General features: G+C 41.6%; 1 protein-coding gene across 1 annotated transcript in view; it reads right to left on the reverse strand.

The window, feature by feature from the left end:
- GOT2 (glutamic-oxaloacetic transaminase 2, mitochondrial) overlaps positions 1-12,339 on the reverse strand; it is a 19,635-nt gene extending 7,296 nt beyond the window's left edge. The window contains exons 1-6 of the mRNA XM_008583701.1: positions 12,151-12,339; positions 11,292-11,361; positions 4,703-4,831; positions 2,525-2,584; positions 1,682-1,843; positions 1,365-1,469 (exon numbers count right to left, since the gene is read on the reverse strand). Coding sequence (XP_008581923.1) covers positions 1,365-1,469; positions 1,682-1,843; positions 2,525-2,584; positions 4,703-4,831; positions 11,292-11,361; positions 12,151-12,239 — 615 coding nt within the window. The 5' untranslated portion in view covers positions 12,240-12,339. The remainder of the gene's footprint in view (positions 1-1,364; positions 1,470-1,681; positions 1,844-2,524; positions 2,585-4,702; positions 4,832-11,291; positions 11,362-12,150) is intronic.
- Positions 12,340-12,368: the final 29 nt, after the last annotated feature.

Below are 12,368 nucleotides of genomic sequence, written 5' to 3' on the forward strand. Positions count from 1 at the left end.
ATCTGGCACAGGCCTCAGGCTGCTTCTACTCATGGCGGAAAGTGGCAGCAGCCGGTGGGTAGGAATTCTTTTTTTTTTGACAAATATTCTTTGCCTTTATTTCAAGTAACACCAATAATCAATTTTTAAAAAAGTCACAGAGAAGAAATGAAACATTTAAGAAGACCAGGATGAGTAACAAATCGTTACATGAAGTCAGCTTGCTAAATGTGTCCTTACACATTTAGCAAAGGGTAGAGTCACAGTTGAAGATCTTGATCCGTCCCATGTATTCCAACCCTCCTTTCAATGGGGCCCGGATTGCCTCTACCATCCTGACCACTCCGGATTTGCGAAAACAATGGTAAAGGCTGTTGCCACTCGCCCAGCCATCCACCTCCTCCCAGCACTGCTCCTTCAAAAGCAGTTTATAATTGACTTCTACTGATGTACAGTACCTATAGATTCCATATGTGGAATTTCCTTTTCTCCTCCTTCCATCTCTCCCCCACCTCCTTGTATTCCCTCAGCCTGACTGTTGTTAAGCTGTATGACTGGAGGTCTGGAGGTTTGAGCTCTAGCAGCGCAGGCCTGTTGTAAGGAACTTGGAAAAAACAATCAAGGATTCAGTCTTTGGTACAGGCACTGGGCTTCGTTTCCATGTTGTTGTTTTTCTGGTCTTAAAAGGCAAATTCTTTACTGATGCAGTAAGAATGGAGCATAAGTAAGAGGCAGCACTGAGACGTGGACACTGCCCTTCCACCTCCATATCTGAGCTCCCTCCTCTACACCACCATAGGCAGTGTGTTAATATAACGAGCTCAGGCAGTCAGTGCTATACTTGTGAAAAGAACTGAATACTATTCATTTCTAAACCCTACCCTCTTATACCACAGAACATCTTGATACTTGGTGAGCCTCAGATGTCCTTCCCTAGGAATTCTGACTAGTGTCTTCACTGACAGCTGGCTACACTCTATGAGTGATAATGGTGATGCCGAGGAAAGTGGCAAGGAAAGGAGGAGTCGTGAAAAGTGTATAAAAGGGTAACAAGTAACTGCTGACAAGGGCAAATGTAGGCACCTATAGCAGACATCCTGGGATCAGTGGATGCCTGTTATGCAGGGTAGCCAACGACAAGTTTTATGAGAATTTCCTACACCCAGGCCAAGAAAGAAAAAATATTTTCGAAGTGCTTATGTACTATCAATTAGAGAACTGCTAATTATGCAAATGAGGAGCCCTTTCCTGGCAGCTTATCCAAGTGGGGAAATTTCATGCAGGCTCAAATTTAATTAATTCTCACTGTTAAGACTTTGCCAAGTTAAGCATCCAAGGCTAGTTACTACACCCAGAACTAGCACCAAACAGTCTACCCTCCTCACCTTCACCACTGTTGCTATTTCCTTCCACTGCTCTGGACGAGGGTCCACTCCTGTGGGATTGTGAGCACAGGCATGCAGGAGAATAACACTTTGCTCTGGCATTTTCTAAAGAGAAAAACAACCAAGAGGTGACTTTGCTTTGCAGCTTTAAAAGAGATAATGTACCCGAAATGCCACAGGTTCACTATCATTTGATAAGTAACAAAGATAACTTGAGATCTGGGAATTAGCTCATCCCCAGCTGGGGGACATCAAATGTCTGCAAGGAGGTTTATTCCTTGATCCTTTACCCCTCCCACCCTGATAGCCACACTTACTGAAATGTCCTCTATAGCGCCTGTGAAGTTAAAACCACAAGTTTTTGGGTCATAGTATCGATAACCTTGTAGCTGCATGCCAGCATCCCTGAAGATGGGTGTGTGATTTCCCCAGGATGGTTTGGGCAGAAAGACATCTCGGCTGAACTTAAAAAATCTTTGCTGAAAGATGGAATGAAAGGAAATGAAAAGATCAAGAAAGGAGAGGCAAAAAAAGCTGGTATATTTTATTAAGAGGTTATTTTTCTCTACTGAAACCCAGCTACCCTCTATGGTTGAGAGACAGTACTGTCTCAGCAGCCAGACTGTCTGGGTTGGAATCCAGGCTCTGACAACTATACTGGCTGTGTAGTGAGGAACCTATTTGGGCCTCACTTTCTTCATCTGTAAAATGGGGTTAACTATACCTGCCTATGTCATAAGGATTAAATGAGTTAAAATACAAAGCTCCTTAGTAACAGTAAGTGCTCAATAAACTGAATTTATTATTATTATATCTTCCTTGTAATTTCTTCAAAGTACTTTCATTTTTAAATCAGAGGACAGAAAATTTGTCTACTTTGTGGAAAGAGGAAATCTACTTCTGGGTCGGGCCGGCCTGTGGCTCACTCGGGAGAGTGTGGTACTGATAACACCAAGGCCACGGGTTTCGGATCCTATATAGGGATGGCCGGTTAGCTCACTGGCTGAGCATGGTGCTGACAACACCAAGACAAGGGTTATCTTTAAAAAAAAAAAAAAAAAAAAAAATCTACTTCTGGGTCAGTAGTGAAGTATACACACCATAGGAAACCCCATTATTCTCAACTTACAGCTCTTTCATGAAGGAGTTTCCAGACTCACCAGAAAACTGGCTCCGATCCTTAAGGCCCCAGTTCCAGAAATGGTCTGCACAGTGACAAACTGAAGAAGAGACACCCATGGTCAGTGATATACAATACTCTAGAGGCCCAGCCACAGAGAGGCACTGCTCTGAACAGTCAGTGCCCTTCATACTTTGGAAGCTAATTCCTATGGCCTGTTATTAGTATCATCCTGTGTTATGTGGAAAACTCTCAGGACACAAAAATTCCTCCCCAATATATAAAAGGAGTGATTTATACAAAAAATATAAAAACACACTAGGAACAGTCACTACATTGAAACATGACTCTAGTCATGGAATGACTCTCTGAACGTTAAAGTTCCTCAAAAAGTAAGTCAGCAAGTCTATAGAATAATATTACTACATTTTAAAGGCTGTCTAAGAGATCCTCTTTTCAGTTTTCATAATCTTAAAATATTCATCTTTTGGGGACTAAAAAGATGCCTGAAGTAAATTTGCTTCTTCAAAATTGTCAACTTTAGGGCCGGCCCGGTGGCGCACTGGAGAGTGCGCCGCTTGGGAGCGTGGCAGTGCTCCCACCAAGGGTTTGGATCCCATGTGGAGACCGGTTCCCTCTCACTGGCTGAGCGCGGTGCGGGCGCAACACCGAGGGTTGCGATCCTGTTGCCGGTCCCCGGTACGGGCGCGACACCGAGGGTTGCGATCCCGTTGCTGGTCCCCGGTACAGGCACGACACCAAGGGTTGCGATCCCGTTACCGGTCAGTAAAAAAGACAAAAAAGGGAAAAAAAAAAAAAGTCAACTTTAAGGAATAAGAAAGAAACCATAATAGTTTTAAGAGATTTTTCTTATTTCTTTTTTTAAAGGCACTGTAAGGCTCTACAAAACATAAACCTACTTGCTGGACTAGGGTGGTAGTGGACTAAATAGGGAGAACACAACTAAAAAACACTTAAAAAAATTAGTCTCTGCAATCTTTGGCATGATGAAAATAAAAACCTAACCGTAGGTCCAATAATACTGATGATTAACAACCACACAGTAATTTATAAAAGACAAGTTGATGTTATTTTAATATTGACTAGTCTCATCCTTAGATTATAATTGTCTAGAAGGATACAGACTAAGCAAAATCACAGCATGAATTAAAAATTCAGACAGTTTAGGGGCCAGCCCGTGGCTCACTTGGGAGAGTGTGCTGCTGATAACACCAAGGCTGCAGGTTTGGATCCCTATATAGGGATGGCCGGTTAGCTCACTTGGGAGAGCGTGGTGTTGACAACACCAAGTCAAGGGTTAAGATCCTCTTACGGTCATCTTTAAAAAAAAAAAAATCCAGATGGTTTCATGGGGGATTAACATACGGTTGATTTTATGGATAGCAACTAAGCCATATTCTGTCTGTGACCTAGGATAATGACTACATCACTCTGGGGTTGAGGTTGTATGCTTTCCTCTGAGCTAACAAACTAATGTGTGGACTTTAGACCAGTCTTGTAAATAAGCTGTATTTATTCTGTTTTTTTTCAGAGGGGGAGGGGGGTTGAGAATGTTGGCTTAATTTTGCTAACTTGTATGTCTCCCCCATTCCCAGATTTACCCATTAAAATAAATACACAAATGTATTCATTAAAAAACACATTTTTTTCCAAAAGAAGGTAAACCATAATGACATAAGCTCTCACATTGGGAGCATGGTCTTCTCTCTTTCAATGTCCGACCTGGCTGTGAAGGGGAGGCAGGAGTCCCAGCCCCACAGTCCACCCATGGCTTGTTTTCTGCCTTCTTCTTCCATCCAAGCTGAAAGCTTAGGACACGAGGGTGGGTGCTAATTATAGGCCTAAAACTAGTCATAGGTAAGCATTTCTAAAGCATATTCAGTGTAAAATGAACATAAGCAGATGGAGATTAACAGTAAAATCAGTGCCAAATCTATCAGTCAAATTACTACTCCATTTTCAGGATTACTAGCACATTTTTTGAATTGGTGTTATACGAAATATTTAATTATTGCCAATTTACTATCTAAAAAGGAGTTATTAGCAATAGTTTGGACACCTTAAAACCATCATTACACACATGAAAACTGAGTTATCTTTTCTTATTTGTTTAAAATTATTTAAATTATTTCAAATTTGTTTAAATTATCAAATTTAAAAACAGACCCTGGATGATGCCAGAGTCTGTGCAGCTTACCCGGCCACTTTTCAACACTTCACTGTTCTCACCCAGGGCTAGTTCTGCAGATGCCTTACAAAATTCAGCCAGTCCCCCAATGGGCAGGTATTCCTTGTCCAAATTTTTTGCAGCAATCTGGGCCTCTGCCTAGATAAGAGAAAATACATTCATTTAGTTTCTTTTTCCTACCTAGGATTACTAAGATTAGTATTTAAAGTTTTATTAATTAAAATTTAGAGGTAAACCCTTATTTTTTTCTTTCTCTCTCTTTTTTTTGGCGGCTGGATGATGAAGGTCGAACTCTAGACCTTGGTGTTACCAGTACCACGCTCTAACCAGTTGAACCAATCAGCCAGCCAAAGCCTTGTTTTTTATTGAGTTAATGTCCATGAAGAAGGGTAATAACTTGATATTTTATACTACAGAAAAGAAATATTTTTTATTGTGTGTTATGTCCATGAAGAAGGGTAATAACTTGATATTTTATACTACAGAAAAGAAATATTTTTTATTTTTTATTGTGTGTTTTTTTTTTAAGTTAAGTTTTATGTGAATGGGTGTACAGTCTTTCTTGGTTACCATTTAACTTAAAATGGCATTCTTGGAATGGACAAGAAGAGTTTAAGAGCAATACCTAAAGTAAATGTAAGATGATAAAGTCAGACTAAATACATAAAAGAGAAACATTTCAAGGTATATGCCTGTCAAGAACTTCAAAGGGTTAATAGTAACAGCCACATGTCTTTGTGCTTTGGAGTCACGGGCCTGGCAGTCCTTTTCCACCTGTGATGTGACCCTGGGCAAGTTATTAAACCTTCCCATCCAATGGAGTCAACTGACTGAGCCAGGTGAATGGTGCTGCTGGGAAGTGCACCTCCTCTTTCCTCGGCTCCCAGAGTGAATCCTTGAAGGCAACAGAATGACTGTTTCTCTAGTGTGTTCCCCAGCCTCTCCTGATTTGGGATTTTGTTTCTGGTTCACTTACGGCCAATAAGCTTGTCCCCACTGATGACAGCAAAGACTGTGAATTTGGTTTAATGCTGTAACAAGTCAGTGATCTCTGTAGAAGGATGGTAGAGACCTATTCTCTGTTGGGTGAGTGAGGACAGAGAATCTGGTTTAAGTCTTTTTGTTCATTTGCCTTTGTCTACATAATTTCTAAGTAAGATAGGATACAGACACGTTGATAACTAAGCATAATTTAAAGTTTATATACACTTAATATTTTGCTTCTTATCTTTACATTCACTAGAGAGGCTATTGCTTTGAGTCATTATAATAAACATGTTCTTTGTTGTCATTTTGAGAAGGTATGAAAGGGATGAGTGTGGCTAGAGAAGTTGTACTGTATGTGTTCATGAACTTTGCTAGTCTGCTTAAAATGTTTGTGTAGGACTGACAATCCTGCCTTACCCCTTCAGTTGTCTCTGTGAAATAGAAGTTACTCTCATTAAAAATTAATGAGTGCTTGAGACTATACTAGAATCAACCGTGACAGAGAAATACAATTGTGTGTTTTTGTTTTTCAAGGAAAATGAGTAGTGTTGTCCTAAAGCAGCAGTTGTCAAACTTTTTGGTCTTGAGATCTCTTCAAACTCTTAAAACCTATTGAGGACCCAAAGAGCTTTTATTTATGTGGAGCATAACTATTAATATTTACTGTTAGAAATTAAAATCAGAAACTAAAACTGAAAAATCTGTCATACTTATTAATTGATTTGAAAATAGCAATGAGAGAAACACATGGCATGTTAATAACACCTTAATATCATTATGAAAATAGTTTTGACCTTGCAGACTTCCTGAGAGAGAACTACACCCTACAGTGTCAATTTGTCCCACATATGAAAGCACATATGAGGACAAAACTTGGAAAGTGAATTTTGTCTTGATTTATAAAAACTGAGTCTAAAAAGAAGCTATGATGTGTTAACATTTTAACAAAGTTTGCTCAATCTTGATGGGGTAGTTTCCTTGGTTTAGTGATTAATGACTTCACTTAAAACAGGAAAGGTTATTTTTTACCTCTGGTGCAATCAGTCTAGATAGCAGAGATTCTGTGCTTTACCAGAATTGTTTCCTATGCTTTATGTTGACTCTATTACATCCTTGATTATTTAAACAAAACAAAACAAAATGGTTTCTCAAATATGAAAGAGCTAAGGTTCCTTACAATTTTTATATATTTAATTTTAATGTTTTATTGTTATTTTGATTAAATAGGTAACCAGTGATTGTTTCTCACTCACAATCTTATTTTAATCAAGTGGCCAAATATCATCTCACAACTTTTTTTGCTTGGCCTTCCCCAAATTGGATCTGAAATATAGGAAACAAAATTTTCAGGCTTTCACTGAGAACTATCTTTGAGATTTCCTGTAGAGCCCCTGGGAAGTACTGTCTTCTCTTCCAGTAAACACCCTCCTGGCAGAATGGATGCATTAATGTATCAAACTGAGGTTTTTTTTTTTTTACCTCATGGTAAACTACTGACCTAAAAAAAAGATTCTACCCTTTTTCTTCAGGGGAAATAAGCAAGAAGCTTTTTACACAGTTTCGTATTATATAATACAAAGTCTTTATGATCTCCTAAATCAATCATTAAGAACCTGCTACCTGCTAAGAGCTGGGAATGTAAAGAAGAGTAAAACACAATCCCTTGGCACCAGATCAGTCCAGTGGGGTGACCAGCAGGGAGTTGCAAACCATGTAGGCTGGGAGGGAGTGGGAGAGGGAGGAAGATGATGTATAGTGATAAAGACAGGCCTAGGGCACAGAATATTATTTATGGGAGCCCTGAAGAGAGGACCTAGTAGCTTGGGGAAAGGGAGGAAAGCGTAGGGTTGGAAAGGCTTCCAGGAGGAGTGACCTATGAGCTGGGTGCTAAGGATGAAAGGAGGAGGAAAAAGGCATTTCAAGCAGAGGCTCAAGAGTAAAGGCTAAAAGTGAGAAAGAACTGGGTATTGTTGCAGCAGAAACGGAAGCCAAGGAAGCAAGGTTCCAAATTACTTAGGTGAAATAGCCTCTAAGTTCTCTTAGTAATCATTCGTCCAATCTCAACCAATCAAATGTTTTGGCGTGGCACAGTGAAAGTTCTCCGTGCTCATTATGCTAACAAGCTTGTAAATTATTTCATTAGAATTTCTTTCCCAGCAATAGTTCTCTGAACCACTGGCGGCAATTTCAGTACTGGGCAAACTGTATACATTCAAATAACAGCTCAGCCACCTACCAGCTATGTGAGCACAAGCAATTGAATGAACTTCTTTAAGTCTCAACTTTCCTTATCGGTAAAATGGGGGCATAATAGTAGCTATTTCACAGGGTTGGCATAAGGATGAAAAAAAACTCCTACCAGCTATGTGAGCACAAGCAATTGAATGAACTTCTTTAAGTCTCAACTTTCCTTATCAGTAAAATGGGGGCATAATAGTAGCTATTTCACAGGGTTGGCATAAGGATGAAAAAAAACCCAGAACAGAGCTTGGCACAGAGTGAGTGCTTGATATTAGCTGGTATCACTGTTACTAAATTATTACTACTACACTTTTATTTGTAACTGCTCTGCCACTAGTATGGAGCCTGGTAAGGCCAGTATGTAGAGAATTCAAGGAATATATATGGTCATAAGACTTCATGGTTGTTAAGGTCTTTTCTGCTTTTCAATTATTACTCCCATAGTTTTCTTCTAGAATCTTAGGAGACATTATCATTATTGCCATTGCCCCTCACTAGATTTAGTGCCAGAACTCGAAAATCCCTCCCTTTTGTTGTTGTTGCTTTCGGCTGCTTGGTTGTTTCTAGTAAGAAACACAGATACCTTGAAACAACTTCTGGACTGGACCTGAAGAAAACTTTTGTTATTTCTTTATCACAATTCAGACTCTGAAAACATGTAGCACCTGCTTAACTACTGTCACTGTCACTAACTGCTGAGTGAAAGAAATACTTTGAATGTCAAGGACATATTAGATTATAAAAAAGAAAACTTCTAGAAAGCAATTTTCATTTTTAAAAAGATGGTCTGTTTCCAAGGCTGTCAATCAATGATAACAGAGTTGCTGCCCCTAACCACAAGGACAGAAGGCACCATTTTTGTTAAAAACAGTGGAAAAACACTTGTCAAGTTCTTTAAAATGTTTAATGTGAGTCTTATGGCATATCTCTTAAGAATTCTAAAAGCAACTTCAAAATATTGAGTTTTAAACAACATGAATATAGGAGCAGGGATACTTGATTTGATTAGCCCTACATTAGTGCGGTGGTTTGAATATCCACCCCAAACTTATTGGTGCTTGACTTGTGTCCCCCAAGTTTTACATATTAGAAACTTTGGCCCCACTGTGACTGTTAAGGGGGGGGCGCCTTGAAGAGGTGATTACATTGTAGGACCATGCCACAATGAATGGATTAAAAATGGTGGGGGTGTGGTTCTGAGGGGTTTAAAAAGGGAGCACAAAGTTTCTTTCACTCTCTCTGCTCCACCATTTTCTGCTGTGTGAGATCCCTGGATCACTGTCGCCACCACCAAGACCCTCACTAGATGTGTTCCCTGCACTGTAGACTTCCTAGCCTCCCAAACTGTAAGCAGTAAATCCTGTTTTCTTATAAATTACCCAGTTCCAAGTATTTTGTTATAAGCAACAGAAAAGGGCTAATACAATTAGTAATCATGTTTCCAGCCCTCTATGCCCTTCATTCCTTAAAATGTTAAAGACTACACACACATTGTAAGATCTCTGATGTTTCCAAAGGAAGTGTATTAGATGAAAACAAGAGAGCTCTAGGGACAAAACTGATGCTGGTAACATCAAAGTGATTTCTAACAAAGCGATTCCTATCAGTGTACTCTGGACATAAGCACAAAACCTCAAACGCTGAGCAATATTGACTAGTCAACCAAAAGATATTAGGTACAAAGTATGCAGCAAAGCATTTCCAATTCAAATGACTTGTGGTTTCCCAGGGGCTTAAGCCTACCTAGAGCTTCATAGTTTTTAAAATATTTTTCCTCACATCCTTCTTATTTTAAAATTAGAAGTTAATTAATTTGCCCATGATGACGGAGCTAAAAACGACAGAGATAATACCACAATTCTGACCTTCTAACTACTGAAGGTAGTTATTTTAATTGTTATTACAATTGATATACTGGTTATTGTAATTGTACCACTGTTACACACTGCTTTTCTCATGATACTCCTTCAGTTATTTCACTAAAAATTAAATAATCAGAATTAATTAAAAACAGATCATTACAAATCAGAATACATTACAAGTTTGTCTTTCTTCATTGATCTGTGACTATGTCTGATCTCATGTCACTGTGCTTTTAGAGCACAGGTCAACAAGAGAAAGTTATATATTCAGTGTTTTCTGTTTAAAAAATGCAGCTAAATGAAACACTTGAAATAGAAAAAGTTCCATTCAAATGACCCAAGTATGAAATTAAATATTTCACTGGATAAATTTTCAGTTCTTTGGAATATCAATTGCCTAGGTTTTATTGTATGTATTAGAATGAGACGTTTTTAAAAAAACAACTTCAGTGGGTTGAGTTTATTTTAAATGTTTTCTACTTTTATCATTTGGCTCTAGGTAAAGATCCCTTCCACAGTGGAGGGAGCAAAGGTTCTCACTTCTTTATCTGAACAGTTAAACTTCATGGCCAGACATGGCATCTGACTGTATCACCCAATCGAGTATAGTTTAAACCTGAACAGCGCCTCCTCAACATGAGGTGCTCAAATATTTAAAGACTATATTTTTGGTACATATTTTGCAGCACTGTGGCTTCTCTATGTGTTTAGATTCTGATCTAAAGTAGAACATTAAGATGTCATATTTGTTTCTGTTTTGAGTTAAAAGTCAGGATTTAAAATAATAATATGGCAGGCACTGTTATATGCTGAGCTTTAACAGTGAACAAAGTAGGTAAGGGATCTGCTCTCATTGAACCTACATTCTAATGGGGAAAAGACAAAAAAGAAAAATGAGTCAGGCTCTCAAACTGATAGAATGACTAAAAAGTCACACTCAAAGGGATTTTCACCAGGCAATTTAACTAGAGCTTCAGGCCACTCGGCCAAATCCATAAAACAAGGAATTATTTTAAGACTACCGCAATGGTGAAAGACTTTCTCTTGCCCATAACTTTAGGCACTCCTTTCTGTTCTTAAAATGGGTTGCATAAATAACTCCTCCCTAATCGTGGCCCACTAGGTAGGCAAGCTTAAAGAGCACACGTTGACAGTGGGCCAAGAAGGAGCCAAATCAGGAAGAGGAGAGAGTTTAAAAGCCCAGGCAAAACTGTACTGCCAAGTGTGGGGCTCTGGAAAGGACATACTGTTCTGCTGGCTTAAAGACATCGTGCATATGTTCAAACGAAAGGCCAAGCAGGGCTTTGCTCCTTGTAGTTAATGTCTGCTTGGTGGGTCCCTCATTAGGGAGTACTTAAAGAGACTGCCCCAAATCGGCTTCTTGAGTGAATTAATCTCCTGGTTCAGGTCTCCACAAGGAAGGAATTACTAGCTCGTTTTATGCTCTGAATTTTCCCTCAGCACTATATATCTCGGTTCAAAATTACATATTAGTCATTTTTGGAGACGTCTGTCCTTCCTTCGGTCTTGTTCACCGCCGCATCGCCAGCATTTGGTCCAGTGTACGGCTCTGAGAAACTGGGGTTACGAAACATTTACTGAATATTACTAAGCAGACGAGAGATGGAGAGGAAGATCGACAACTTCCCTACAACAGGACCTCCTAAGAGTTAAAAAAGAAAAAAGAGGCCCACTACATTTGACCCTACCCATCCAAGGGCCAAAGGGGCGCGGGGTCACTGGGGATTCGGGAGGTCACAGGGACGGGAAGACGCCGCACGCCAAGGTCACGGGATGCGGTGAAGAAAGCGGGGCCCGAACGCCGGCGCCCCGGGAACCTTCCTCCCGCGCGCTGCCTTCCCCTGGGTACACACGCGGCAGCCAGCCTCCGCCCAGGCCCCCCGCTCCGGCCGGAGAGAGGCCGCAACAGCTGCGCCCGCCCACCCCCCAGGGCAGCGGGTCAAGGGCACGCGCGCCCCCGGGTGCCACAGCCAATGGGCGCGAGGCCGGCCGGCGCCGCGGCCGCGTGCGCTCCCCTAGCCCCCCTCCACCGTCGCGCCGACTCTGCGTCTCGGCCCCCCTTTGAATGGGAGTCCGGGAGCCGCAGAGGGCCACACTTCCTGCCCCAGGGAACCGCGTTGGTCCGCCGTCCCGCGGTGCCGGGTGCAGGGGAGGGGGTGTGGGACCCTGAGAGTCATCGTGAGGCGCGGACGCTCAGTCCTCAGTCAAGGGAAGCCGAGAGGGTGACAGAGAAGAGGGTGTGTGTGTGTGTCTGGGGGCCGGGAGCGGGGTGGATGTCCTGGGGCGCCGGCAGCTCGGCTGGGCAGGCCCGATGTCCTGGCCCCATCTCTGTATCCCTGGGCTTACCTGGCTCTGGCAGAGGCTGCGGCGGCCAAGCCTGGGTGGAAGGCGGCGGCGATCCCGGAGAGGGCGCGACCGGAGTGCAGCAGGGCCATGGTGGGCGGCAAGTGGGTAGTGGGTAGGTGCAAGACAGAGCGGAGGGCAAGCGGGCGGGGACACTGAGGCGCAGGCTCCTGCAGAAGGTAAGGACAGCGACTTCCCTGGGCGGGGCTAGAGCGGCCGGG

Source organism: Galeopterus variegatus, unplaced genomic scaffold, assembly GCF_000696425.1.
Source record: "Galeopterus variegatus unplaced genomic scaffold, G_variegatus-3.0.2 Scaffold3003, whole genome shotgun sequence".
In the NCBI taxonomy this organism is placed as follows: Eukaryota; Metazoa; Chordata; class Mammalia; order Dermoptera; family Cynocephalidae; genus Galeopterus; species Galeopterus variegatus.